This window comes from Diadema setosum, chromosome 16 (assembly GCF_964275005.1).
Source record: "Diadema setosum chromosome 16, eeDiaSeto1, whole genome shotgun sequence".
Lineage (NCBI taxonomy): Eukaryota > Metazoa > Echinodermata > Echinoidea > Diadematoida > Diadematidae > Diadema > Diadema setosum.
This window is the reverse complement of record NC_092700.1, coordinates 17,807,596-17,835,316: the sequence shown is the minus strand read 5'-3', so window position 1 is coordinate 17,835,316 and position 27,721 is coordinate 17,807,596. Positions and strand designations below refer to the sequence as shown.

The window sequence follows — 27,721 nt, the reverse complement described above, 5'->3', positions numbered from 1 at the left end:
AGTACTTTATGGAGTGTCAAACATAATACCAACATTCTGACATAGCTGAAAATATTCTATAATCACCTGAAGCTATTTCAACCAACAAGACCAATCACTAGAGGATAAATTTTTGATCCATAAGATAATAAATACCAAATATTACAAAATTATTAAATGTCGTCGTTGGTTTGGATTGCCAGTCTAAGCGGGGTGGATGATAATGCCTATGGGTCTATCAGCTATGGGCATATTATGACGGCATTTTTTAGCTCTCAGGATGGGCAAACGACGTGATACTATAAGCAGAGGTCGTGGTGTAGGGCATGGGTAATAAAAGAGCATCTTTTTGGGTAATACCAAAGAGGTTACCCTCTTTGGGTATTACCCGGGTCATCCGTATGATTGCGCAATTTGCATGCTGCGTGCATACTGTACTCAGTACACATCAAAGCTCAACATCACACCACACCAAAGAGACTGGGGAAAATCTCTTTGCACCACACACAGCAAAATCCGCCGCCATTTACGCTGTATGCGAGCTAGTGACCTCGGCAAAATCATGGCAAGCGCAAGCGGTATCGGTAAAGCGTATCACGCCATTATTTCCCTGTATTATGGCTGTTCATATTATTACTATTGCCTGTATGTGTATCCACCTCTGAATTCCTCTGATATGCGTCCAGAAGAGAGACAGTTTGGAGGCGACGCGAAATTCTTGACGATGTGGTGCCTGGTAAGTGATGATGAGGTCGTTGATAGCCACGCGTGAAAGGCAACAAAACGGTCCCATATTATTGATTTTTGCGTTGGGTGATGAGTTGACTTATGCTAGAAACTCTCAAAACAAAGTAAATTTGTAGGCCTATATCGTTTGTTGATGCCATTATCTAGTAGTAGAGAATTAGAGGTTGTCTAGAGTAAATTAAGATAGGGCCTGAGGCTGAGGGCGGGCTGGGTAAAATCTACATATGATGTAGGTCTACTATATGCGGATTCTATGTACGGTAGATTTACCCCTAGCTACAGTGTATGGTGTAAGGTTATTAAATTTAAGTGAAATATGAAATGAAAAATGCATGTAGGAAAGCTTTGTTAGATTGGAACTGTATAGTGTAAATAGAGCAATACTTGCGGTTTGTCCTTACGTGCATTTGTCATAAGTTTTTAATGTTACGATCCCTTAGTTACTCTACCACAAATAATTGTTTGTGCAGCAAATGTTTAGTAACATATACATGTGTGAAAGTAACCCCGTCGCGGGGCGCTGTAACACAGTAAACCTCCGTACGTATTTGTCCGTATGGGGTCGCTGCTGCGGTTAGTGTGAAAGATACACGGTAATTTCTGTATTGTTAAAAGCTTTAAAGGGTATGTACAGTTCTGGTTGAGGTGAGGATTTAGCTTTTAACGTTTTGCGAGATATTCAGAAACCACTCTATGAGATGTCAAAGAGCATGCAATTCTATGGGGTATCAAAAGTTTATTTGATGAAAAACGGTTTTGAAATGGCTGAGATATCCAAAAACAATGTGAAACAAAGAGATCCTAATAAAAGGCGTGGCCTGTCGCCTTTTATTATTATCACTTTTTTTTTTGGATATCCTCCTCAGCCATTTGAAAACCAATTTTCATCAAATAAACGTTGAATCCTTCTTGAAATTACATGCTTTTTCATATTTCATAAGAGGTTTCTCATTATCTCACTTAGGAATGTTCAAAACATGAATCCCCACCTCAACCAGTACTGTACATGTACAGTCCTACAGACACTGGCCCGAATTCACGAAGGTGGTACAAATGAAACCATGGTTTAAACCATGGACAAAAACCATGGAGCGCCAAGTGTCGCGTGGAATATTTCGTTACGAAATTGGTCATTTCGTCGACAAAATTACCGTTTCGTTAACGAAAGTATCATTTCGTGGACGAAATGTTCATTTAGTTATACAAAATGTCATTTCGTTACAAAATAATCATTTCATCGACGAAATGACTGAATTCGTAACGAAATATTCCACGCGACACTTGGCGCTCCGTGGTTTTTGTCCATGGTTTAAACCATGGTTTTATTTGTACCACCTTCGTGAATTCGGGCCACTGTGTTTGAATTTCTGATGATGGAAGATTATTTTCCTCATGCCATGTTATTTTTGTCTTCCCACAGTTCTTCCAGATGTTCTACTTCTTCTTTTCCTTCTTCACGGATGTAGTGGATCTTGTGACCCGTGACAATAAGAGCTCTGTGACAAAATACCTCATCGCCATCAGAGATTGGTTTCTGTGTGCTGTGGCCTTTCCCATAGCATTGGTAAGTCTCTGGGAATAGTGTACATCATATTATCAGCTGAACTACGAAACTTTTGATAGAACAGCAAGATGAAATTGCAGTCATAGCTTGAGATACTATACTTGATGCACATTTTCCTGCTGGAACATTACCAAGGTTATTTCTAGAAGTTAATATTAAGCCTAAAAAGATTTTGTGTATGATGGGACAAGGGTGGGGGGGGGGGGGGGGGGGTTCAAGAGTCAATGTACAATAAGCGAAAGTTCTACTATGATGGTCATGAGACCACATAGAGCTTATTTTGAAAGAAGTCACTTTTGCTGGTTTATGCTGTTTTACATCCCATTATCCCAATTCACTTTGGAGTTTATGTGTCCTTTCACACAGAACAAAAGTCTCATAGAGGAAAAGAGGAAATCCACCCAAAAAATAAAAATAAAAAAACCTCCAGAAGATAGAAAGAACAGGGTTCATACGGGTCATGGAAAACCTGGAAAGTCATGGAATTTGGCTATTAGTCTTTTTCCAGGCCTTGAAAGTCATGAAAAACTGATATTTTCATCAAAAGGTCATGGAAAGTCATGGAATTGCAAAAATTATAAAAGTTTAAGTTTGTCTGTTGTTTGTGTGAGATGTGTAGGTACCCCCTTTGCTTTGCTTTGATTCGAGATCTAATTTTCAGTCTAATATGTTAAAAAAAAAAAACATTAAAAAAATTGTATAAAAGTCATGGAAAGGTCATGGAATTCTGGCTAAAAAGGTCATGGAAAGTCATGGAATTCAATTCATGAGAGAGAGTATGAACCCTGAAGAAAAAAATCCGTACAGAGTGTTCTAAAAATGACAAAAATTGGGTAAGATATAAAGAAGACACAATAGTTTGAAATTTCACATTTTTGCAAAATACATTTCTTGACCAATCATTATGAATATAATATTGAAATGAGAGAGTTGATGTCATACCCTCACAAGTTTTCATGTATGTTATATATGAAATTCAGAAAAAGTTATTTTTAGCCAATACAGGTAAAAGCATATCCCCATACCAAAATATCTCTGAGTACCTGGTAACATTGGTTCTTTTTAATTTTGTGTTGTTTCTAGGCAAGTTTATATCTATACAGCTGAAATATGAGATTTTTGTCATTTTTGTATAGAAGTGAATGAGAAATTGTGAGAGCATGATATCATCACATTGATTTGAGTATTCATGACAACTGGTCAAGAAGTGAAATCGGAAAGATTTTGAAACTTCAGAATGTCATAACTTCCTTATTTCTTATCCAATTTTGATAATTTTTTACACTGTTCTGCAGAGATTTTTTTTTCTCTATGAAATTGATAAAATTTTAGAGTGGATTTCTGAGATAGAACTAAATCTAGGCACAACAGGATCAGAAGTCATGTGATTGCATTCAAACGTCTCACTGTGTACAGCACAATACATTTCATCAAATATTCTCAACTAGCAAGTGCTATTAAACATGTCAGGCTTTTAAAGGAAACCAAAACCCAAAGAGAAAAAAATGTGGATTGAGTGAAAGCAGCAACATTAGTAGAATGTACATCAGTGAAAGCTTGAGGAAAATTGAACAGTCGATGCAAAAGATATGAATTTTTTAAACATTTTGGTGTTGGAACCGTTGGAGGAGGAGACTACTAGGGATTATGTCGTATGTGTGGACAACAATATAAAGAAAATATGAAGGGAATTCCACAAAAATTCATTTGTCATAAAAATTACACCTTCCACCAACTTGATACTGACATTGATGTTTTCTGAAAGCGGTTAGTCAAGTGCTCTTTGATTATGCTACAAAAGTGAATTTTTGTGGAATTCCCTTTATATTTTCTTTATATTGTTGTTTGCACATGACATCATAACCTCTAGTAGTCTCCTCATCCAGTGGTTCCAACACCAAAACTTTAAAAATGCATGACTTTTGCATTGATTGTCTGATTTTCCTCAAACTTTCACTGATGTGTTCTACTAATGTTGCTGCTTTCACTCAATTCATATTTCTCTTTGGGTTTTGGTTTCCTATAAGTATTTTTTTTTTTTTTGGGGGGGGGGTTGCTTGCTTGGGTTTTGTGTATACGTCGTATGCATGTGTGTGTCTGTTTGTTTGAATGACATCAGTTTGTAGTGCTCCTTGATTAGGTGATATCACAATGGTGTTGGTGTGTGGATTCCTGTGTGTAGGAGATACAGCTCAGGATCTAGCCACTTCCTGGCCCGGCAGGCCATGGTCAGTGTAAAAACCAATACATGCACGCTTTACAAACACTTCATATGCACATCAGCATGAACAGCGAGAGTTGGACTGGAGTTACTGTAATCATAAAGTCATAACTGCATATTCCCTTCATGACATCACAAAAGACACTTACAGTGGATTGTTGGTAACAAACTGATGGATATAATTTTTGCAAAATGATGTCAATACTTCCTTAAAATTGTATTAACCCTAATCAGGCTGGGCTTTTTTGGCTATGCTATATCTGGGGGGGGGGGCGGATTCCGCCCCCCCTTCAGATCTCGCCTATGGAACGCGCGATCGCGCCGAAAATCGGCACACGCGACGCCCGCGACGTATTCTATCAAAATGTATGGTTGCTTTCTCCGAAAATTTTTTCTTATATTTTATATTAATTAATTATTGTAATTTATGCATAAAATCAGTTTTGGGATCTAAATCACTTATTTATGCTCCAATTAAGCTAATTTCTTTTTAAAAATGTTTCTTGTATCATTCTCCTGAGACTTAGGATAAAAAAAAATCTGTATCGAAATTAATTTCTTATGTATTTTATTGTTTTTTGAATTTCTTATGTATTTCATTGTTTTTTGACCTTTTGTTTTTGTTTGATTTTTGGCCAAAATTTGACACAGACATTTTTCAAAGCATTATTATGCTAAAATAAATTAATTTCGGCCATTCTAAGTGAAGATATGAATTTTTATGTGAATTAATTGAAAAAACACAATTTGCATTGGATTTGTACACAAAATCACGTTTTGGAGCAATTTTGGGGTTGACAAATTTTTTTCGAACGGGCGTCGCGTCAAAACGGTACGCGCGGGCGCAACAATTTGGGTCTCAAAAGTTGCGCGATACTTGAAAGAAAAAAGTCATGAAACATCGCGGTGGGAGCTTATCGTTTTGCGAAGATATTGCGCGAAACGTCGAGGGGGGGCGGATTCCGCCCCCCCCCCCCCCCCCCCCAGCCTGATTAGGGTTAAATTCTGATATCACATATCTTTGACAGACCCTCTTCCATCATACACAAAATCTTTTTAGGTTAGTTTGTTCTGTTACTCAAGTAAGGGCATTGGTGTTCAATGATTGCACCCTATCAAATTGAAAGTAGTTTACCCTGCACACTTCATAGATCTGTATTTTCTGTAGGTCGTCATGCTTGGTTGTTGATGTGGACATTTATTACTGTATTGTTGCAATCTTCACAACCTCTTGGATTTTCATCAGGTGGTTGTCAGCATGTTCTGGTCACTATGGTCCATCGACAGGCAGCTAGTCTTTCCCAAGGAGCTGGATGAATATTTTCCTATGTGGCTCAACCATGTTTTGGTAAGACTCTTTTGTTCTTTTAAAGGTACTGTTTACCAATGGGAGTTGTGATTTAAAAACTGTTCGAGATATCACATTTGATGCATATGTGTACTGTAGGTCGCCTGTATCACAAAACATCCTACCATGTAAAAATTTTGCAATAAAGCCTAAGATATAAGGAGACTCCTTATATCTTAGGCTTTCCGAGACATAACTATTTTTCTCAATAAACCATAACTGTGGACGGTTTAGTCTAAAAACATTCTTATTATAACTATTGTTCACATTTTGTATATTTAACAATACTTAACATTAATCATACTGATTCAAATTTTTACATTTGGTTGTTTTTATTGCTATGTAAACTCACATTTTAGAACTATTTTGAAGCACTAAAGCTGGGTTTTTGTTTCGTCTGCAAGTGGTGAATTATGCCTTTAATGTCAGTGACTGGTTGTTGTTGATTTGATTTGTTTTGTTTTGTTTTGTTTTCTGATTTTACATAGCAACGAGTTAGATAGAAATAAGCGCAGTAGATTAGTAAAGGTATTTTTGGATGTGGGCAAGTTAAAATGGCCTGTCATACAAGAGAAGAGCCTGCAGGATCAATCATGCCTTGTTAATATCCAGGAAACGATATTATGGAAAATGCCAGCAAGTTTTACACACTGCACAAGTCACAAATTATGATACAGTACCCTAAAGTACCCTAAAGCTCTCATCAATTCAGATGCATCTTTGCACATTGAACAGTCAGATATCTGCTGTTTTGATTCTGAGGGCCATCAACCAATGTTCAAATGCCAAATCCAAATAGCCAAGTTTATACAGTGGTAGCTTTTATTCTACAGTAGCAGCCCATCTGATAATTATTTCTTTTCATGTCTGCTCAAAGTAACCCTTTCAGCATTATTTGAGCATTCAAGTCATTTTCTCTTTGTGTAGACCAACTATCATATCGGATATTTCACTTAGGGCCCCATTTTTATGCCTCCGCCACGAAGTGGTGCCGGAGGCATTATGTTTTCGGGTTGTCCGTCCGTCCGTCCGTCCGTCCTTCCGTCCGTCCGTAATGAATTTTGTGGACAAGGTAACTATCAAAACCTGTTGAGGTATCCTAATGAAACTTGGCATGTATGTGTATTAGGCAGTCAGACCGCAACGTTGCTGTTAATGAGCTCAAATCAGAAATTTATCGTACGCACAGGTTTTTGCGCATGTCCTTCTCAGCACCCGAGATTTTGCGAGATAATTCAGAGACAAAGTGCATGGTCTACGAGATTCACTTATTGGCGACATGAAGATCTACTATCCGTGACTAATTGACATGGTTTGTGAATATTTAAAATAAATCACACCTCTTAATGCTTACATTATACAAAATGAGCTTATGATATCATTATTCATATCTCTGCATTATATCGATATTTTCCAAACGACCCTGAGACAAATTAGAACAAGGCTTTCTATTTATTGCCAACCCGACCCGTTCATAGGTTGAATCACCACATGAATGATAGTCAACGTTTTAGATATACCTGTTATAATAGCACACTAAGAACTGAATTGGTCCCTCGCTTAGAAAACAATAAAAATTGAAAGTCTCGTCGAGTAAAAATCATAGTGTGGCAATTTGAGATACATGCGCTCCCAGGGTATCATTAGATAAATTACTCAGCGATGTATACAGTAGATTAATAAGGAATAATTATTCTAATACGAAAAAGAGAGCCCCAAAGAACTCATGTGTGCAAACACAGTGCTAGATCTTTTATTATTGATTTGTATGCTACTTATTAATGCACTCTACTCTTAACTAGTTGTGCCGGCAAAAAAAAAAGTTCAAGCCAAAGTTGAGCTGTCGATCAGAGTGGAGTGTTGTTCTTGTTGTTTACGTGGAGATCTTACACCAGCTGCAGTTGCCTGAACCTGAGCGCGTATACACACATTGTGCGCGCGCACACACACACACCATAGGGTCCTACACTGTCAGCTACACACAGTGTATTACTGTTATGTAGACTTTACTGTCATTCCGCGAGGTGCGTTCAACTCTCCACTCAGAGGGAATTAACCAATCAGAAACGCGTATTCGCGGCAAACTGAAATCTCGTCAAAAATTAACTGTACAACGCAATGATTTATTCGCCAACCTGACCCGTTCATAGGATCAGTCCACATAAAGTCATTATGTTTTCATAGAATGATATTTCCTCTTTCATTTTATACCTCTTCCATTTTGGTCCACCTTAATTTCGTCGGTCTAGTGTACCCCTTAAGAGGAATGAAAAATATGCAAATTTTGTGTTTTATAATTTCCTTGTTCAGTATATTTTATATGTCATAACCTTTCAAGTGGTCGAATTTCATCAAAGTACAACTCTTCAGCTTTTTATCGATATATAAATCATGAAGATTGATAATGTTGTTTAGATTTACAGACACTCTAAAAATGTGGTCTCCCAGCTCATTACGTATTCATGTCCGCGAGGTCCATACATACGCGTACGATAAATGCGAAGGCTTTTCAGGACGTTGCGGTCTGACTGTAGGGGGTGAAGTTGTGCCTATCAACTTTTGGGTGCACATGCTCATGGTCAAAGGTCAAAAGGTCAAGGTCAAATACATAAAATTTCACTATTTCCACCATATCTATTGAATGCCTGAAGATATTTTCTTGAAACTTTGTGTATACATGTATTATCCAATTAAGATTCTCTGGTGAAAGTTTGCGTCATGAGGTCAAAGGTCAAAGGTCAAAAGGTCAGGGTCAAATACATGAAATTTCACTATTTTCGCCATATCTATTGAATGCCTGAAGATATTTTCTTCAAACTTAGTGTATACATGTATTACCCAATTAAGATTCTCTGGTGAAAGTTTGGGTCATGAGGTCAAAGGTCAAAGGTCAAAAGGTCAAGTAAAAATATCAAAACTTTTTTTTCTCCGTGCCTTGGAAAATTGTTCAAGGTATCTTCATGGAACATAGTATATACATGTGCTGACTGGAAGTGATTATCTAGAGAATGTAGGGTTCATGGGGTCAAAGGTCAGGGGTCAAAGGTCAAGTGCAACACTTCAAAATTTTACTATTTCCCTCATATTTATGCAATGCCAGCAGGGTAATTATTTTTTTACACTTGGTGTACATGCATGTGTAACCTAATAGAAATTCTCTGGAAAGTTTTTTTTTTCTTCTTTTTTTGCCTCAAAGGTCAAAAGGTCAAAGATCAAGTGAAAGTGCTGAACTAACTTTTTCCTCCATATCTCGAAGTGGCTCAAGTTATCTTGAAACTTATGCATGTTCTACCTGAAAGTGTATCTTATGCATTTTAGGGTCAAGGGCCAGATGAAAATGTTAACAATTTACTATTCAATTCAGAAATTGCACTTTTTCTCCACACCTGTACCTTGAAAATTACTCAATGCCTAAATGTATGAATGGGTCAAAGTCAAGTTAAAGTCCTTAAATCCCTAGATACATGCTCTCCTATTCATCCGATTAATTCATCCAAATCCTAGGTCAAGGAAGGTGAACATTCAACACATTTGTGACAAACTTGTCATTTCAATATTTTGCCAATTTTGTGAAAATGTAATCACACATTGTCCACATGTACTATCTAGACCTATTGGGAAAATCATGCATTATGGCGGAGGCATACCAGTCGCCAAAGCGACATTTCTAGTTTTTTCTCTCTCTCTCCTTTCTTTAAAACACAACATATTTCACTTGTGGCATATTCTACTTCATCATTTTCACCTCAGCTGGCCCTTTGCTAGTAGTTTTGATTCAGTAATTTTCTATCATTTCAGTATTCTGCACATCAGTAATTTTGACTTATCCTCATTTGGGACTTGATCTGCAGTGTAGCTTTAGTGGTGATCTGTCACACTAAAATGTATGTCATACATGTATGTTGATGTATGATGGTTCTAGGACAATTACCCCCTGGACAATTACCCAGCCCTTCCCCTGACCCTAACCCTAATCCTAATCCTGAACCTAATCCCGACCCTAACCCAAATTCTAACTCTAAACGAAACCCTAAATTCTAACTCTAATCTTTACGTTAACCCTATCACTAACTGATATTTAGCCGAGGGAGGGGTAATTTTCCTGAGTGATATGATATGATATATCTGTATGTATGTTTGTTTCATCAATACCAACCTACACAAACTCTTCGATCCTCAACTTGTGATCTCTTACATATTCCGCTTTTGAGGAAATCTTGTGGGGAACGAGATTTCGCTCATGCTGGACCAACACTGTGGGATTCACTTCCGCGTGAGCTGAAAGACTCAAGCTCCATAACATCTTTTAGGAGTAACCTAAAGTCCTACTTGTTTGACAGTGCATTTTGAAGTCAGACTTTCATGTCTTTTTTTTTTGTCTTCTTCTTCTTTTATGGTATATATATTTTCAGTCTTTTTGCTTTGGTGTAAATGCCTTGAGCATTTAATCAGAATGGAGAATGGTGCTCTAGAAATTGTAATGATTATTATAATATATAGGATGAATAACACAGAGTTGTCATTGTTCTCTGACTTCTTTGTTTGTTTGTATGTTTTCCTGCAGCACACATACCTACTGCCCATCCTGGTGGTCGACATGTGGATCGTGAAGCATAAATGTCCACCCCGTGTCTTCGGCCTTTTAGGACTCTTCACGGTAGCTGCTCTCTACCTCGTCTGGTTAGTGCAAGAAGGTCACATGTCTGATTAAAGCAACAACACAGTGTGTTGACTACATTTGCATTTGACTGATTGCCACAGTTGATAACATGTATACATGACTTATGGTGTCAAGTGAAGTTCATGGATGTCACTTTTCATATAACTGTGGCCATTTACTCTCTGCAAGTGGTCAGGATTTGTTAGCCTTATAAGCAATATAGTGGAGAGAGGAGAATGCTTTTACTGAAATGAAACTGATAATCATTGTTTTTCTTCTTTTCTATTTCTAAGTGCATTTGCACCACACCCTTGTACTGAAAGTGCATTAACCCTAACTAGGCCGGGGGCCCCCCCTCGGCTTTTCGCGCGATGTATCGCTAACGCAAAAAGCTATCACAGCGACGTTTCATGACTTTTTTCTTTCGAGTCTCCCGCATCTTTTGACACCAAATTTGCGATGCCCGGGTGCGCGGTTCCGAAGTTGCGCATAAATATGTACTTGCATGTCAGACCAAAAATTGCTCAAAAACGTGAATTCTCATGTACAATTTCAATGCAAACTGTGTTCACAGGCAAATTTCATAAAAGCATGATTATTTGGGGGTTTTAGTGAGTAAAATCAATTAATAACATATTTTCTTGATCGGAACAATGTCGCGGACAAATTTCATCGAAAAAACAATGAAAAACATAAAGTCGAAAAAACAAAGAAATACATAAGAAATTCAAAAAACAATAGAATACTTAAAAAATTTTGTCTGATTGCACAATTTTTTTTCTGTTATATTTGCTGAGGACACTAAAAAGAATATTTACACAAAAAATGTGCCTGTTTTGAGCTTTATTTAGTGATTTATACCAAATTGTCTGATTTCATGCATCATTATGCATAAATTAGCATAGATGATAATTTTTTTTAAAAATTAACTTCATGGTACTTTAGATTACATCATAGGCAATGTATGTGCCAATTTTCGTCGCGATCGCGCGTTCGATGGCCGAGATCTGGGGGGGGGGGGGGGGCTGGGAGGCCCCCCCGGCTCTATCATCTACCTAAATAGCCCTGCCTAGTTAGGGTTAAAACATACATTTGTATCATCATTTCTTTAGTCATTGGCATCAGTGTCACCCATGCAGTTCACTTTTACCGACAGTGCTCAATTCTATTGAGGAGCAGTGCCAGTTTCTTGCACAGTTTGGTTTCTTTCTTATTCTTTCTTATTGAAAATGTGTCACCGAGCGAAACAACTGCCATACTGTCACTGGGGTGCACTGGCATAACCTCGTGGTTCAAGTTTTGGTGTCATTCACTTTTTTGATTAATTATCCAGATCAGATAATCAGTTAAGTGATGTCGTGTTCAAATCATAGCTGATTTGTCCCCCAACATTAAGCCACCACAGCATGTCAAGGAAAGGCAATCCTATTTGTTGCAGTGCTGTGGCCACCATTTGTTTTCACTCTCCTGATAATGTAACATATTTCAGATATGAAAATTTGTTCCCCCAACAGTATATACTGTACAGTATGTCCCCCCCCCCCCAAAAAAAAAAAAAAAAAAAAAAAATTACAATCAGATTTTCGCATTGATAACACCCAATATGATTAAACTGTCTAAATGCTACTTCAAGGTCTTAAAATATAACATCTTAGCTCCGTTTTGCAGAAAACCCCATTCAATTTGGTTAAGCGGTCACAGAGAAATGTGGATTGTTGTAAAGCATGTCATGAGTCTGATTCTTCCAAGTTTAGCACTTCGATGCTCTTGTGTGTGAATACAATAGACGAAACTTGGAGGGAAGAGATTCCTGATATAGGAACAAAATTCCTCATTTCTCTTTGACCACTGAAGCAAATCGAATGGGGTTTTCTGTAAGATATGGGTAATGAGTTATAGTTTCATACCCTGAATTTCTATTAAGATTGATTCACTATTTTTAAAGATATCATTGGGGAGCTCTTGTAATTTTTTTGAGGGGACATACTGTACTGTCATGATTTCTTGCAAACTATTGTCTCTTCTTTCTTTCTTTCTTTGTGTGTGTGTCTCTCCCACCCATAATACTCACACATAACACACAAAACCACACAATACATGCACACACGCACACACACACACACACATCACAAGCACCTACAAACACACTAAACATGCAAACTTAGAAATATACACACAACAACAACATACACAAACACAAACACGCACCCACACACACACACATCACAAGCACCTACAAACACACTAAACATGCAAACTTAGAAATATACACACAACAACAACATACACAAACACAAACATGCACCCACACACACACACACATCACAAGCACCTACAAACACACTAAACATGCAAACATATAAATATACACACAACAACAACATACACAAACACAAACACGCACCCACACACACAACATATTTACTTTATTTCTTTTTGTTACACACACACAGGATCCTATTTCTGGGCTTTGTCAAGGAGATCTGGGTGTATCCAGTCTTACGCGTTCTGAATGGAGCCCACTTTGCCCTCTTCGTAGTGTTTGTGACCGTTTTTCCTGTACCTCTCTACTTCTTTGGAGAGAGACTTATATCGTTCATGAATGGTGAGAGGAACAGAGATATTTAAAAGAAACCAAAGCCCAATTATATAAATGTGGATTGAGTGACAGCAGCAACATTAAGTTGAAAACATCGGTGAAGGTTTGGGGAAAAACAGACAAACGATTTAAAAGTTATGAATTTTGGAAGTTTCGCTGCCATCATCGCTAGGTAAGGAGACCACTGCACCTCGTGACGTTATTATGGACAACAATATGAAGAAAATGTAAAGAAAATGCATCATACCATATTTTCACTTTTCTAGCATAGTGAAAGAGAACTTGACTTACCTCTTTCAGGAACCAGTAGGGAGATTAATATTACCCTTAAATGTATGTTGCCCAGGGAGGCTAAATTAGCCCCCCTTGACATTTTTCACAATAATTTAAAAACACATTTTTTTTTCCCCGCTGAAATTTCATGAGTTTTTTCTTTCGCATCTTGCGCACATTTTCAGACCCTATTTGCGAAAATTGGGGGTACACTTGCCGAGATATAACACATTTACGTGACCAATGTCATCGAAAAATGGCAGTTTTCTGTGACTCCTGTGTACAATGTATGGGTTTTACAAGAAGTGTCAGATGAATGTTTTTTCCTGGTTTTTGTCATTATCCGTTCTGGTTATGAGCTGATATTCTAGATAAAAAGAAACAATGAAAACATAAATAAAAAACAAAGAAATACATAAGATTACAAAATGAATCAATTCATTTTCATACTTAATTTTTTTTTCACATAAATTAGTTTATAATACTACAACAATGTTTAAATAAAAAATTTGTCCATTTGAAGATTTATCAAGGGATTTACAGTCAGTCCGCAGCACCCGATAATTCACTCGTATTTATTCAACTTGTATGCAAGCCTGCTCTAGGCTTGCATACGTAATGAGCTGCATAAGGGGATTTTGTCCTTGGGCTTTCGGCAACAAAAATACACCTTATGTTCACAAATTTGGTATCAAATTCAAGGAAAATATGTAAACTATCGTCACATGTTACTCAAATTATTGTAAATGAAAAATATCATAGTGTAATTTGAGCTTGAAAATGATGAAAAAAGTAATTCGTGCAGTACACATTCAAGACGTCAAAAAAATATCAAATTCACCTTGCGTCTCAATGAAAATGCTTTATTTGGTAGTCCATCTCCTAATCTTTGTATCCATGTAAATATCTTGACAATTTGTTGCTTAATCCGGTCAGGAACCAGTAAAATATACATGAATGTCAGTGCTGATCAGCTTGAAACCGTGCAATCTCAAGAGTAAGCTCTCTCATTGGACAGCGCTTGCATTCAGCGCTTGCATTACGTCATTACGCTGCTACATAACGGTTTCATGCCAGGCACGCGTGTAGTTCAAGCGCTGAATGCAAGCAGTGTCCAATGAGAGAGCTCTTTCGCGCCACTGTACACTTTGTGTGGAGCATATTTCCGGCTTTGGAGTGAATTTTACAGACATTTCAAAACGGAAAAACTAGTATAAATCATGCTTGCGTCTCCTTGACTCCAATATATGATGAGCATCTAAGTTTCCTCTCTACGAAAAGCCAAAATCAGAAACAACAGTTTCTTAATCCGGTCAGGAACCAAAAAAGAACTTTAGACGACAAAATCTTCCGTGAAAAGCAGGTAAAATTTACGCAAATTCAACTGATTATATAGTCATGGTAAGATCCGATGTTATACGCAAATTTGGTATCAAAATAAAGATCAAAGTCTGGAGAACAATTTACCGTGACTTGTAGCCATGACGAAAGTATGTACAAGTCGCTACACTGTGAAAACCATAGCCCTATCAAAGTCTCGCAAAATCTCGCACGACAAGACACCTTTCAAACGCAAAGATCGTCAACGAGAGTGCTGAATAAATCTTGGCGGATCGGCTCATTAGCATACGTGCTGCGGACTGACTGATTTAGAGCTTAAAATCTGATGCTCAAAAAATATGCATGAATTAGCATAATTAACATAATTTAGCAAAAACTACCATGTTTTTGGAAAACAAATAATGATTCATTCTTGGAGATTACATATTAGGCAACATGCATGCCAATTTTCGTCGAGATCGTGTGATCGACAGCCAATATGGGGGGGGGGGGAGTTATATCTAGGGGTTAACATATTGAATGTCAGTTACAAGTTGGTGGAATGTGTTCTTTTCATGAAAAATGACATTTTGTGGAATTCTCTTTATATTTTCTTGAATTATGGTAGTCTTCTTATCCAGCAATGACAGCACTGATTGTCCGATTTTCCTTAAACTTTCACTGATGTGTGTCACTGTTACTGCTGCATTCACTCAATCCACATTCATATGTGGGCTGTGGTTTCCTTCAATTTCACATTCATATTCATACTTAAGATATCACACTTTATACTTTATTCAATCAATGTGATTGCTAAATGTTTAAACAGTGATGAAAGATTTTTGTTGTGTATATCTAGTACCATCCCAAGGGCATAAAGATGGTGTGTGAATTGTTGAGCATTGAATAATAGGGAGCTTTAGATTTTAGACGCGCGGACGTTCAAAGGAAAAAAAAACATGTTCTGAGCGTGCGCAGTAGCGCGCGTAAAGTCAATCTATTTTTAGCTTGCGTCGCCTGAGTTTTTCACTACGCGTACTGGGCTATTTTCACGTCCGCACAGTTTGCGACGTAGAGAGCTTCTTCATGCACTGATCATATGGGGGCGCGATTGTATTTTTTATACGTTGCGTCCCAGCGTAATCTAAAGCTACTTTTCCACACGACGCAGGGAGAGGGGAACGTCCAGCGTAAGCGTCGGCTCAAACGTCCGCGCGTCAAAATCTAAAGCTCCCTATTGGCCCATCAACCTGCACATTGCATCCATATACCTACACCTCTGCAGTATTAGTAGTTGTCTTCATTTATTCATGCTTTTGCATATTATACAGGCGAACACCGATGGGAACGAAATCTATTCAAACAGACGCCCTACGGTACATAGATACACACATGTAGGACTATACGGACTGTTGCTACCAATTTTCACCCCGTTTGCAGGTGAACAGATCATTTTGCTGACATGTTGAATACCTTTGTCAAATTTAGACTGCATTGAATGGTTATTTGCAAAGATGTGTATATACATTGTATGTAGACTCGCGTAGGCCTACACAACTCTGTATTATCATGAAGCTTACTCTTTACAAAGTTCATTGTAAACACTGTGTGTAGGAAGAGAGCCAGATATATTAAGGGGAGTGCACCACTCGATACCAATATCAATCCATGTTGGAGTGGAAGTGTTGACAAATTAAAAAAAATCCAATTTTGTTTTTCCAAAATGAGCTTGCCGCGATATCAATTAGGTTTGCTTTTAGAAGTGCGTGCTGCGAGATCAGTACCAGTATTCAGTACACTGTATCTGGAAGAATAATGTCTGTATTGGTGTTCGTTGTAACGGAGTTAGCCTGTATTTGGATGTGCTTCATTTATTTCTACTCTTCCCTCCTGAAGGGGAAAGGTGCCATCCTCTTGACCTTACCAGTGACAATGAGAATTCCAGTGGGGGGGGGGGGGGGGGGGGGGGGGATGTGGGAGGGGGAGCAGAATCCTGCCCCCTCAACGTTTTGTGCAATAATTCTGTTATGCAAGAAGTCATACTTTTTTACTTTTTTTTACTAAGTTTCGCACAACTTTTGAGACCAAATTTGCAACGTCCATGCATGTCTTAATGAAGCCATACCCATTTTTCATAAAATGCACATCACGCAAAAATGGTCACAATTTTGTGATTTTGTTTACATTTTTTGTTGAAAAGAGTGCTCTGTCATGAAACTTACAAATAGCGTATTATTTTTTGCTGTTAATCACTTGATTGATATGCTAATTATGTTAGAAAGGTAGTCAGTAGCAATTTCCAATGAAAAGCAAAGAAGAAAAACAGAAGGAAAAAAGGAAAAAATTTCATCACAAATTTGGAAAACAAGGAAAATACATGAGAATTGAAATGGCTTTTCATCATGTACGTATGTGCAGTTGTTGAATATGTTGAAGCAGATATACAACATACAATCCAAAAACTAGACTCTCCATGCTTTTGTTTAATGTTTATTGTGCTGAAATAAGATATTTGGCCTAATTTGTATAATTGATTAATTAGAATTAGAAATTGATAATTTCGAAAAATTTAATAACAGTCTTGTAGATTACCACATGGGTGTCTCGCATGCCAAATTTCATCGCAGTTGCACTGCTGATGGCTGAAATCTGAGGGAGGATTCACCCCCGCCCCCCCCCCCCCATATAGCATAAACAAGAAACCCAGCCTGATCAGGTTAACTCTTTTTGTGCCATGTTCACATGCCCGACTCAGTCCACTCCACAGCTTCCCAACTTTCCATATTTTGCTCAAATGCGCAACTGTGCAGTAATGAATCAATAAATTGCGATATGCCTCATTACATTGAAAACATTGTGTGCAGTTTCATTCCCCACACACATTCACATCATGGCAAAGCTCGCAATTTTCTCTACAACTTTGCTGTACTGTAGTTCCAGCATAAATGCTCCTGTAAAAAAACTATGCTCCTATGACTTTGAAAGCACTCATGTCTCGGAGTAGCGCGGCACGTAGGGGGTTTGCACACAGAGAATTAAGCAACTAGCAAGATCTGAGTAACTATTAAATGGAATATCTGTATTCAGAGCCACGCTTCCTTCTGTAATCCTGCCTTCACTCCATTCCCTTTCAGTTGCATACAGAGTAGGTATCATCACTGCGGTAATAGTATGCTTCACTCCGCCTAGGCTAAGGTACAGCTCTGCATTATTTCCATCCATCACCTTCTCCATTCACTCCATTGAGAGGAACCTCCTAGACAAGGCCATCCAATACGCAAAAACATTCACTGCGATAACACCAGCCAAAGAAGAGATCAACTTCTACGTCAAAAACACCCTCCTCTGCCATGACGACGAGCCTTGGCAAACAGTGGATGCAGATGGCATATTCGATGTCAACATTGGCTCGTACAACAGAGCAGAGACGTGTGAACTTGTGGGCACATACATACTCGCAGAGGTCGGTACCATGATCTCCAAAGAAAACGTGCCGTACCGAGAGGATGGTGTGGCAATTGACCACAGATGCCCCGGCGCAGCTGAGAACACCAGAAAGAGACTCTACGGAAAATTCAAAGAGTTCGGGCTTCAGGTAACAGGCAGCACAAACGCAGCCATCGTTGACTTTCTCGACGTGATATTTGACCTCACCAAGAGAGAATTCCAACCATACTCAAAACCAGGAGACTCACACCTTATGCATACAGAACCCAATCATCCACCAGCCATCACCAAGAGAATTCCACAGTCCATCCAAACCCACCTTTCCGACATTTTCAGTAGCAAAGAGATGTGCAGCAGCTCCAAACCAGACGGTACGAAAGAGCTTCGCAAGGCTGGAGACGTCCCCAAACTGACATACACGCCCAAAGAAGACAACAGCTGCAGTAAAGAAAAGCAACAGCAAAGGAAACGGAACATAACATGGTTCAACCCTCCATCCTGCAAGCATGTTAGAATGAACGTTGGGAGAAAGTTCTTAGCCCTTGTTGAACACCACTTCCCAAAAGAGCACCAGCCCCACAAGGTCTGCAGCAGGAACAACCTGGAAGTCGGCTACGGCTGCATGGACAACTTGGACACTATAAAAAACGCCGACAACAGCAAAATAATCAACACTGGTCCAGAACAAACTATAAAGGTCTCCTGCACCAGCAGAAAGGAGGATTGCCCAATCCCTTACAAACGCATGGCAAAGAGCATCATGTATGAAGATCACCTGATGTAAGTACTGATTCATCCAGAAAAATGAAATCCTAAAGTGAAATTGCTGCATCTGTACTTACTGTTTGTAATTCCGAGAACGGTTTCGCGTTCGATCCTGGACGCTTCATCAGCTTGTCTGATTTGGTGGCGGGAAAACATTGTTGTCGATCAGTGAAGATGCGCTGTCAACGTTATTGTCCAGTCGCCAATGACAACTAAGTGGATAAGAGGGAAAGTATGAGGTGTGAGTGAGAAATTTATCGGACAAACAACTAATCAAAGCTGAGAAATCGTTACTGTCACGTGGTTTGAATTTTGCAGCCACCCCGGAATGTATACCATATGTGGAATACATCACAGCTACTGAATCTGTGATTAGGAATAACAGTATCAACCCTGCCATGGCTGAGGAGATTCAGGGCAAAGTCACAGCTGCCCTCTCTCTCGCTGTACTCCCACCTTTGAATTTATTGAATGAGGAAAGGAAAGCCGCTCAGTCTCTGGCAAACAATAAGGATAAATTATTTGTCTACTGACAAGGGAGATACACGTTGATGTTGGACAGAACAGATTATAACAATTAATTTTATCAACTGTTTGAATACACAATTTAAATACTTATGAACAAAAAGATGACCCTTCTTCAAGCTTCAAAAAGAAAGTCATTGAAGTGTTGAGACAATTGGAGAAAGTTGGCTGTACTGACAAATCTACATACTTCAGTTTATATCGTAGTTCTTATATCATAGATTGTATAGATCTTGTATAATCACTTATTGTGGACATGCAGTCCTGAGTGCAGACACCATACCAAATCAAGTTACTTCATATCATCATGCTATTCATATCCGCTTTCGCTTTATGAAGCCAGCACCATTACAGTCTTTGTTGCGTTCATCTCTCCAATTCCATAAAAGAGGATTTGATCACCTTTGCAATCTGCTGCATCTACTACCATTGAACTCCCTCTTAGATGCTACTGATCCTGATATATGTTATGATACATTTAATACTGATATTTTCCATTCTGCTGTGAAAGATGCAATTCCATCAGCCACAAAACACTAATCTCATTGTTCACCATGGATCACATCTGATTACAGTACAAAACTAATCAGAAATATTCAAGCATATGTTGTTGAGAGTTGCTGTGAGAACAAAGAGAGCTGTTGACTGGAATAATAAATCTGTCTGCAACAAGGTCAAATCTGAAACTAGAATAGCGGACTGGGCTTATGTAAATGAACTGTTTGTATCTAATAATAGCAGACATATATATATATATATATATATATATATATATATATATATATATATATATATATATATTTTGGAGGGGGGGGGGCATTTGTACACAGTCGTAAGCAGTTGCCGCCTCCTCCTAGGTTCCATCACAAAGCCAGATGACATAACTTCTGCATTCAGCTCTTACTTTTTTCTGTATTTACCTACTTCCTTGTCATGCTACCCCCAGCATTTTCTCTTCCAAGTCCAGAATTCTCTCAGGTGTCTGTGTGTAGGGCTGAGGTCTGTCGTGCACTTTTACAGCTTCAGACAGACAAATCCCCATATTTAAACCAGATGGCATTTTGTCTCGCATTCTAGTTGAGGTAGCTCTGGTAATTTCATATCCCTTAACCATTCTGTTTAACCCTAACAGGGCCCGGGGGGCACAGACTCTGCCCCCCCCCCCCCTCGACGTTTCGCTCTATAATTCTGTAACGCGAAAAGGCCTCGTCGCGAGGCTCCTAAGATGTTTGCGTGCATTTTAATTTTGCGAGAGCTAAGATTTGCAAAATTAAAACGCACACAGAAGTCCGTTGATCTACACTATATGCATTGAATGCTAGAGGCACTTTACAAAAATGTCATGCTGTGAAAAAAGGCCATCAGCTCCAAATCACAAAAATTTCATGCTGTGAAAATATTGTGTTTTACAGTATTTTTTTTTCTACTTGCTTGCTTGCTTTAGTGCATCTGAGCTTCATGCATAATCTTACTCTATACTTAAAAAAAAAAATGCACATAAAACATGGTGTATTTTCATATAAATGTTTGTATGTATGCATGTTTATATGTACATGTATTATTAATTCATATGTTCTACTTGGATCTAACACTGATTTGTCAGTCGTTTGTAGTGTCCGTGAATGCCTATGATTGTCTGTGTTTTTTAATTTATGCATGTCCCGCTAGGTCCAAGCCAGAAGGAGAGGCCATTGCAGAAAAAGGAGTAAATGCAACCTTGAGTGCTCCAGCGATGACGTGACTCAAGACGAATGGAATTTTCAGCCCAAAGAACAGAAATGTGCATATGCAGGATGGGCGTTATTGTTGTTCGAAGCAATCCTGATGGTTTTGTGATTTTTAAGAATGATCTTTTAACTCCTGGGGGGTACTATGCAGGTAAACAGACATAGTTTTGGTTGTTTGGGTTTTTTGGGGCAGGGTGTTAAAGGGATGGTACAGTATTGGTGGAGATGAGAATTGGGCTTTAAACTTTTTGCGAGATACCAAGAAAACACTTATGAAATAGTACAGAGCATACCATTTTAAGAGGAATTCAAAGTTTATTTGATGAAAATCGGGTTTGGAATGACTGAAACATCCTAAAACAAAGTAAAACAAAGGGATCGTAATAAAGTGTGGGTCCCACACTTTATTAGAATTGCTCTTTTTTGGATATCTCAGCCATTTCAAAACCAATTTTCATCAATTAAACATTGAATTCCTCATGGAATTACATGCTCTTTCATATTTCTTAAGAGGTTTCTCATTATCTCACAAAAAAATGGTAGAAACCTGAAATTAGGTCTCAACCAAAATTATATGATCCCTTTAACTTAAAATGCTTGCTTGTGTGTTTGCTCCTTGCCTGAAAAGACTTTGCCTGGCCTGGACTGAGGAAGAGGTTTATCATATCTTTCAAATTATCTAGCACCAATGTCAAAATAGCCATTGCATTCACTTAACTAAATATTGTGGAGAGAGACAAGACATTCCAAGGGGTATTTCATTTCTTGGCAAAATCGTTCTGCAACAATAACAAAAAAGTGACATCCATGTTTCAACCATGGATGCTGCATGTGTACAAAAGTGATTAGTGCAATAAAGAGAAGATCACTAATCAGCCTTGTCACTTTTACTTTGTTTGTCTTCTGTGGCACAACAATACAAAGAAGTGTTCTTTCATGGAATATGTAGCAATTTCACATATACTAAAATGAACTTTTTTTTTTATTGAAGTTTCAATTTTGTGAGATATGTATAAGCGTAGTGTAGGCAATGTGCATGTGTAATTGCTATGATGAAATTTATTGTATAATGATGTGTATTTATAATGCAGAACAATGCACTCAACACATTGGTTCTTTCGTTCTGCAAATTATGACCAAGTCAGGCGATTTGAACTCCAGTTGTTGATCAACACGTTTGTCGTTTTTATGTGCTGTGTGCGCAGTATTGTCAGAATCACAAAAAGTGGTTCAATTAATATTTAGACTGAGCCTGGAAGGAGCACTCATTTCAGAACCGCATTTTCAAGTCGATTTGTGTCTGTGTTCACACTAGTCTCTGGTTCTAGGAAAAAAGAACTTGTCTTCAATAGCCAACTGTGGCATGACATGTCGATACTGAACAAGGTGGACATCATAGTTTGAATATGCTATAATCATTTCATGTGACTTCTTTGCCCTGAAATATTTGCTTTTGATAACGATGGATGCTTTTTAAGTGTGATTCATTTTACATAGCCCCTGGGAGAATGAGAGCTTTAAAAGTCAAGTAATACTCGATCTTGAATGGCCATGATACATCAGTATGATGTACAGAACAATTTTGCAAGTTTGATTTTACACTTGTCTATGCCTTTTTGGAGAGACCTATATAAGTGTATATCAGTTGTTATGTTGTGTTTGTGTTTTGTTTTTGTTTTTTGTTTTTCATTTTTTTGCATGACAATTAATGTGTATAAATCTTTCCATGGTTTGCCTTGAACATCTGAAACTTTCTTGCAATCAAAGTGATTTACAAAAAAAAAAAATCTCAAAAAAAAATTACAGTTTTAGACATATACTGTACCAATCATACCGTCATAATTATGACAATGTAGAAATAAAAATCATAATTGTATAAACTTAGATTACATGCTGTGTGGTGCAAAGTACATGTGCAAATATGGCTCACATCACAAGACAAATATTGTAATTCAGCTGTAGTAGAAATAACATGGACAAGAAGTGAATTACCATTTTGTATGAATGGTAAAATGCATATTACTCCCATTATAACAGAGTCTTCGGGACCAGCAGTAATCGTTTGTTAGATTAGAATTTTTTATAACTGAATAGATGGAAAAACAACAACAACAACGACACCATAGAGTCAATAATGTTGTGGCCTGAATTTTTAATTTGTCAACTGGAATTTTATTAAAACCATGTTCATTATAACAGCAGTGCACTGTGTGAATGTTGAGATTCACCATTCAAATAATTTACCAATAGAGCCTTGAAGCCAGACTACTGGGGTAGCCCATCAGCTCATTTTTCATGGTATACAGAGGATAATATTTGTATTGTGTGATTTGTTCGAGGAATGTCAAAGAGTATGTGATTGGATGATAACTGGTCTCATCTCTGTCCTGATGTTATTAAAATCTGATTGAGTAATACAGTGTAATTCCCTGTGCTCACAAGCCTTGATGAGTTCTGCCTGTGCTTTTTTTTTTTCTGTGTGCATTTTTGCCTCTGAATGCATTCTATCGCCTAATGTATACAGACAACAACTGTTATGTTGAAGTCTGTGGGACCAAGGGGTTTCTTTTGTTACTAGTATATCAACATTTTTTTACATGCTTATGTGAAGGAGATTTTGGACCATAATGATAGATTTTCATGATTATGATTTTTGGATGTGAGGTTTTACTTTGTGCTGACAAAATTTATCTTTGTAGTGGGAGTGCACTGATGTCATGTGTGTGTGTGTGTGTGTGTGTGTGTGTGTGTATATATATATATATATATATATATATATATATATATATATATATATATATAGTATATGTATATATCTTTGGATGTCGCATGAAGGAGATGCTACATACTTTTCTAGACACTAGACGTATGTGTCTAGTGTCTAGACACACATTTTCAACTGTATTTTATTGCAATTCAATCCATGCTATACTGCAGACAATAATACACATTTTCCATACATTGGCACTTCTGTAAGCTGGATGCAGAGTTATATATATACAATGTATACATAAACTCAAAGTAAGTTATGCATTTAAAATGTGATATATCATATTTCTCTCATACCTGCATTATCTTTATTAAGTATGACATTATAAGAAAGCATGATTAATTATCTTTAGAATGACACTTCACTTGCCATGATTGGGTGTTCTTGGAATGTGCAAAACAGCTGAGTATGGGGACAGATCAAAAGTGAAACGTCACGACAATTTTGCTATTGATTATGCACAGTTTTGATGAAAAAAAGGCCACTGGAATAAGCAGTGCTGAAATGAGAGCACTTTCAAAAACTCCCATCTCCTAGACTTAGATGACTGTTTGGTCAACCTTTATGTTTCATTTTAATCTGCAGACACGACTGCAGTTTTCAATTCATGGATGAAGCCTGGAATCTAATGATAATTTCACAATACATTCTTTTCAAACACATTCCTTCCCTGAAACGACAATTTAAAGCAACTGGGAATTACACTGTTTGACATAACACGATTGCTCTATTTTGCAACATTTCACATTTGACCTTTCCTCAAACTCCGTTGTACTGTGCATTCCAGGAATACATAATGTAAACAAGTGAGTTGTCGTAAAGAAAATTAATCAGGCTTTTTCATGACGTCACATTTGAATGAAATGATGTAGTTTAAGAGAAATATGATACATCAAATTGGAATGCAGGACTTTTTTGAGGAGTTTATATATATATATATATATATATATATATATATATATATATATACATATATATATATGTTGCGAATTCACGTATTGGCTCCAATATAACGAAGAAATAAGAAATAAACTAGTAATGCATTATTTCGCCAATAAGAATGAGTTTATTGAGCAACTCAAATTTTCGGTGGCCTCCACCTTCTTCAGATTCCCTGTCGAGACTCCTGAAGAAGGTGGAGGCCACCGAAAATTTGAGTTGCTCAATAAACTCATTCTTATTGGCGAAATAATGCATTACTAGTTTATTTCTTATTTCTTCGTTTTTTTATATATATATATATATATATATATATATATATATTTAAATATATATAGGCGTACCTGTGTTTTGGTGCCTTGTCTGCTACCGGCGGTTTCACGCTGTCGCGATCCTCAGGCAGACTGACAAAGTGGTGTGTTTCTGTGCTCATGTGGCGCGGTGGATCGGTTTGACGCATGGATGATTTTTCTTTTCCGGTGTCTGCATTTGGATATAAGCTCGGACCTTTTATTGAGTGCGTTTTTGTTTCGGATGATGATGGCCTTCTCATCGAGGCAGAGGTTGCACAGGCCACTCCTTCCGAGCTTATATCCAAATGCAGACACCGGAAAAGAAAAATCATCCATGCGTCAAACCGATCCACCGATCCATGCGTCAAACCGATCCATATATATATATATATATATATGTATATATATATATATATATATATATTATATATATATGTATTTTTCTTGACCTTCAATGTAAATGTAGTGTATATACATATATATATATATATATATATATATATATATATATATTATATATATATATTTATTTTTCTTGACCTTCAATGTAAATGTAGTGTATATACATATATATATATATATATATATATATATATATATATATATATGAAGAGTTTGTTTGCAAAAACCGATAAGTCCATATTTGTCAAATGGAGATATTTGCGATTAAAGGTCAAGAAAAATAAAGAGAATAATAAGAAAATGTTTGCTTCTTTTGACCATAACTTCAAAAATATACCTTTATATGTACTGACCAATATATCATTTAAAAGGTATTATTTTGTACTTTATGACAGAGACCGTACTTTAAAATCTTCAGAAATGGACTTATCGGTTTTTGCAAACAAACCCTTCATATATATATATTTTATATATATATATATATATATATATATATGTATATACACTACATTTACATTGAAGGTCAAGAAAAATAAGGTATTTTTGCCAATAACTATTGCAAATTGTGTTTGTGTGTGTGTGTGTGTGTGTGTGTGTGTGTGTGTGTGTATTCGTGTACACAAGAAGATATCAATACAATAGTACTGGTAGTATTTTCTACTGTCCATTTCATTACTGTGTAATTTTCCCTTATTTTCCGATTTTAGACTCCCTTTTTTCAAAGGAGCCAAAAGTGTAGGGGGAGGCCAGGGGACTGCCTCCCCCCCCCCCCTCCCCCCTGCACACTGTTAAAAAGAAAGTAGGTTCAACTTTGCACCTTAAAAGGTGCAGACCAATGTCACACTGGGTGACACTGGTCCAGGGTGCAAAGTTGCACCTGTAACGGTGCTCCCAGTTTGACATAATAGGTAAACTTTGATATAGGGTGCAAAGTTGATATGAACCCCTATTCTCTCCAGTCATGTACAGCAAGGGGATGAGTTTCCTAAGCATGCAGTTTTCCAGTTCAATGTACAATTTCTTTGAACCAGTGAAATACAGCTGTCCTGAAATTTAGTATGCTCAAGTCCCTGTATTCGTATATAGACATACATGTACTTTTCTAAACTCTTGGTTAAAAACAATTTTAGATAACATTAAACTTGCAATTATTGTAAATTCATTTTGATATAAATATATAAGGATATCAAATTCAAATTGGGATCAATCAGTGTGAGTTGCAGGCCTATCAATTTTAAAACAATGACACAAAATTAGACCTTACTTCTGTAGTATATTCATATTACATATTTGAATGCCGAATGAACTTTGAATTACTTTAGAGGGTTTAGAGTTGTAGCTTCTCTAATGGCCTATTCATGAGTTTGATGATTTAAAAAAAAAGATGATTGATTACATGGATTTTCCATGGCAATAATTGATTTTGTATTTCCTACGACTGATAGGAAATCAATCAGAACTTCTGACAGCTTTTCTATGAATTCAGATCTGAAAGTTTCTATAATGAATATCAATCACATTGTATTTAAGATGGATTTGAAATCAATTACAATATAAGTTGAGACTGATAAAGGAGGACATATAGGATCAACCGCAACTCTTACAAGATGCGGCCCTGATTTTGGGTAGGCTTACAACTTGTTTTGACGTTGCCTTAAAAAAAAAAAAAAAAAAAAAAAAAAAAAAAAAAAAAAAAAAACTACAAACAGCAAATTGAACGAAATAGTTAAAGGAACTGTACAGTACTGGTTGAGGTGGGGATTCATGTTTTGAACATTCCTAAGTGAGATAATGAAAAGCCTCTTATGAAATATGAAAGAGCATGTAATCTTAAGAAGGATTCAACGTTTATTTGATGAAAATTGGTTTTCAAATGGCTGAGATATCCAAAAAAGTGCTAATAATAAAAGGCGACATGCCACAACTTTATTTCCCCTTGTTTTTGGATATCTCGGCCATTTCAAAACCAATTTTCATCGAATAAACTTTTTATACCCCTTAGAACTGCATGCTCTTTGACATCTCATAGAGTGGTTTCTGAATATCTCGCAAAACGTTAAAAGCTAAACCCTCACCTCGACCAGAACTGTACACACCCTTTAAAGTAAGGAAGCTGTAAGGGACAGGGGAAAGGCGTTTTCT

General features: G+C 37.2%; 2 protein-coding genes across 2 annotated transcripts; both read left to right on the top strand.

Annotated features, from left to right (window-relative positions):
* The first annotated feature begins 514 nt into the window (after window positions 1-514).
* Window positions 515-13,179, top strand: LOC140240040 (androgen-induced gene 1 protein-like). The gene is made up of 5 exons (XM_072319851.1): window positions 515-715; window positions 2,147-2,290; window positions 5,758-5,859; window positions 10,424-10,539; window positions 12,973-13,179. The coding sequence occupies exons 1-5, from the start codon at window positions 515-517 to the stop codon at window positions 13,145-13,147; spliced, it is 738 nt and encodes a 245-aa protein (XP_072175952.1). The 3' UTR covers window positions 13,148-13,179.
* Window positions 13,180-18,479: 5,300 nt separating this feature from the next.
* LOC140240041 (uncharacterized) lies at window positions 18,480-21,463 on the top strand. Its single transcript, XM_072319852.1, has 2 exons — window positions 18,480-18,938; window positions 21,117-21,463. Exons 1-2 carry the CDS (start codon window positions 18,505-18,507, stop codon window positions 21,187-21,189), a joined length of 507 nt encoding a protein of 168 aa, XP_072175953.1. The 5' UTR covers window positions 18,480-18,504; the 3' UTR covers window positions 21,190-21,463.
* Window positions 21,464-27,721: the final 6,258 nt, after the last annotated feature.

What these genes read in the sequence shown, in the direction of transcription:
- LOC140240040 (XM_072319851.1), top strand. Translation starts at nt 515, where the DNA reads ATGCGAGCTAGTGACCTCGGCAAAATCATGGCAAGCGCAAGCGGTATC. An exon ending in TGGCCTTTCCCATAGCATTG is followed by an intron (nt 2,291 to 5,757) that starts GTAAGTCTCTGG and finishes GATTTTCATCAG; the next exon opens with GTGGTTGTCAGCATGTTCTG. An exon ending in TGTGGCTCAACCATGTTTTG is followed by an intron (nt 5,860 to 10,423) that starts GTAAGACTCTTT and finishes GTTTTCCTGCAG; the next exon opens with CACACATACCTACTGCCCAT.
- LOC140240041 (XM_072319852.1), top strand. Translation starts at nt 18,505, where the DNA reads ATGTGCAGCAGCTCCAAACCAGACGGTACGAAAGAGCTTCGCAAGGCT. An exon ending in ATGTATGAAGATCACCTGAT is followed by an intron (nt 18,939 to 21,116) that starts GTAAGTACTGAT and finishes ATGTCCCGCTAG; the next exon opens with GTCCAAGCCAGAAGGAGAGG.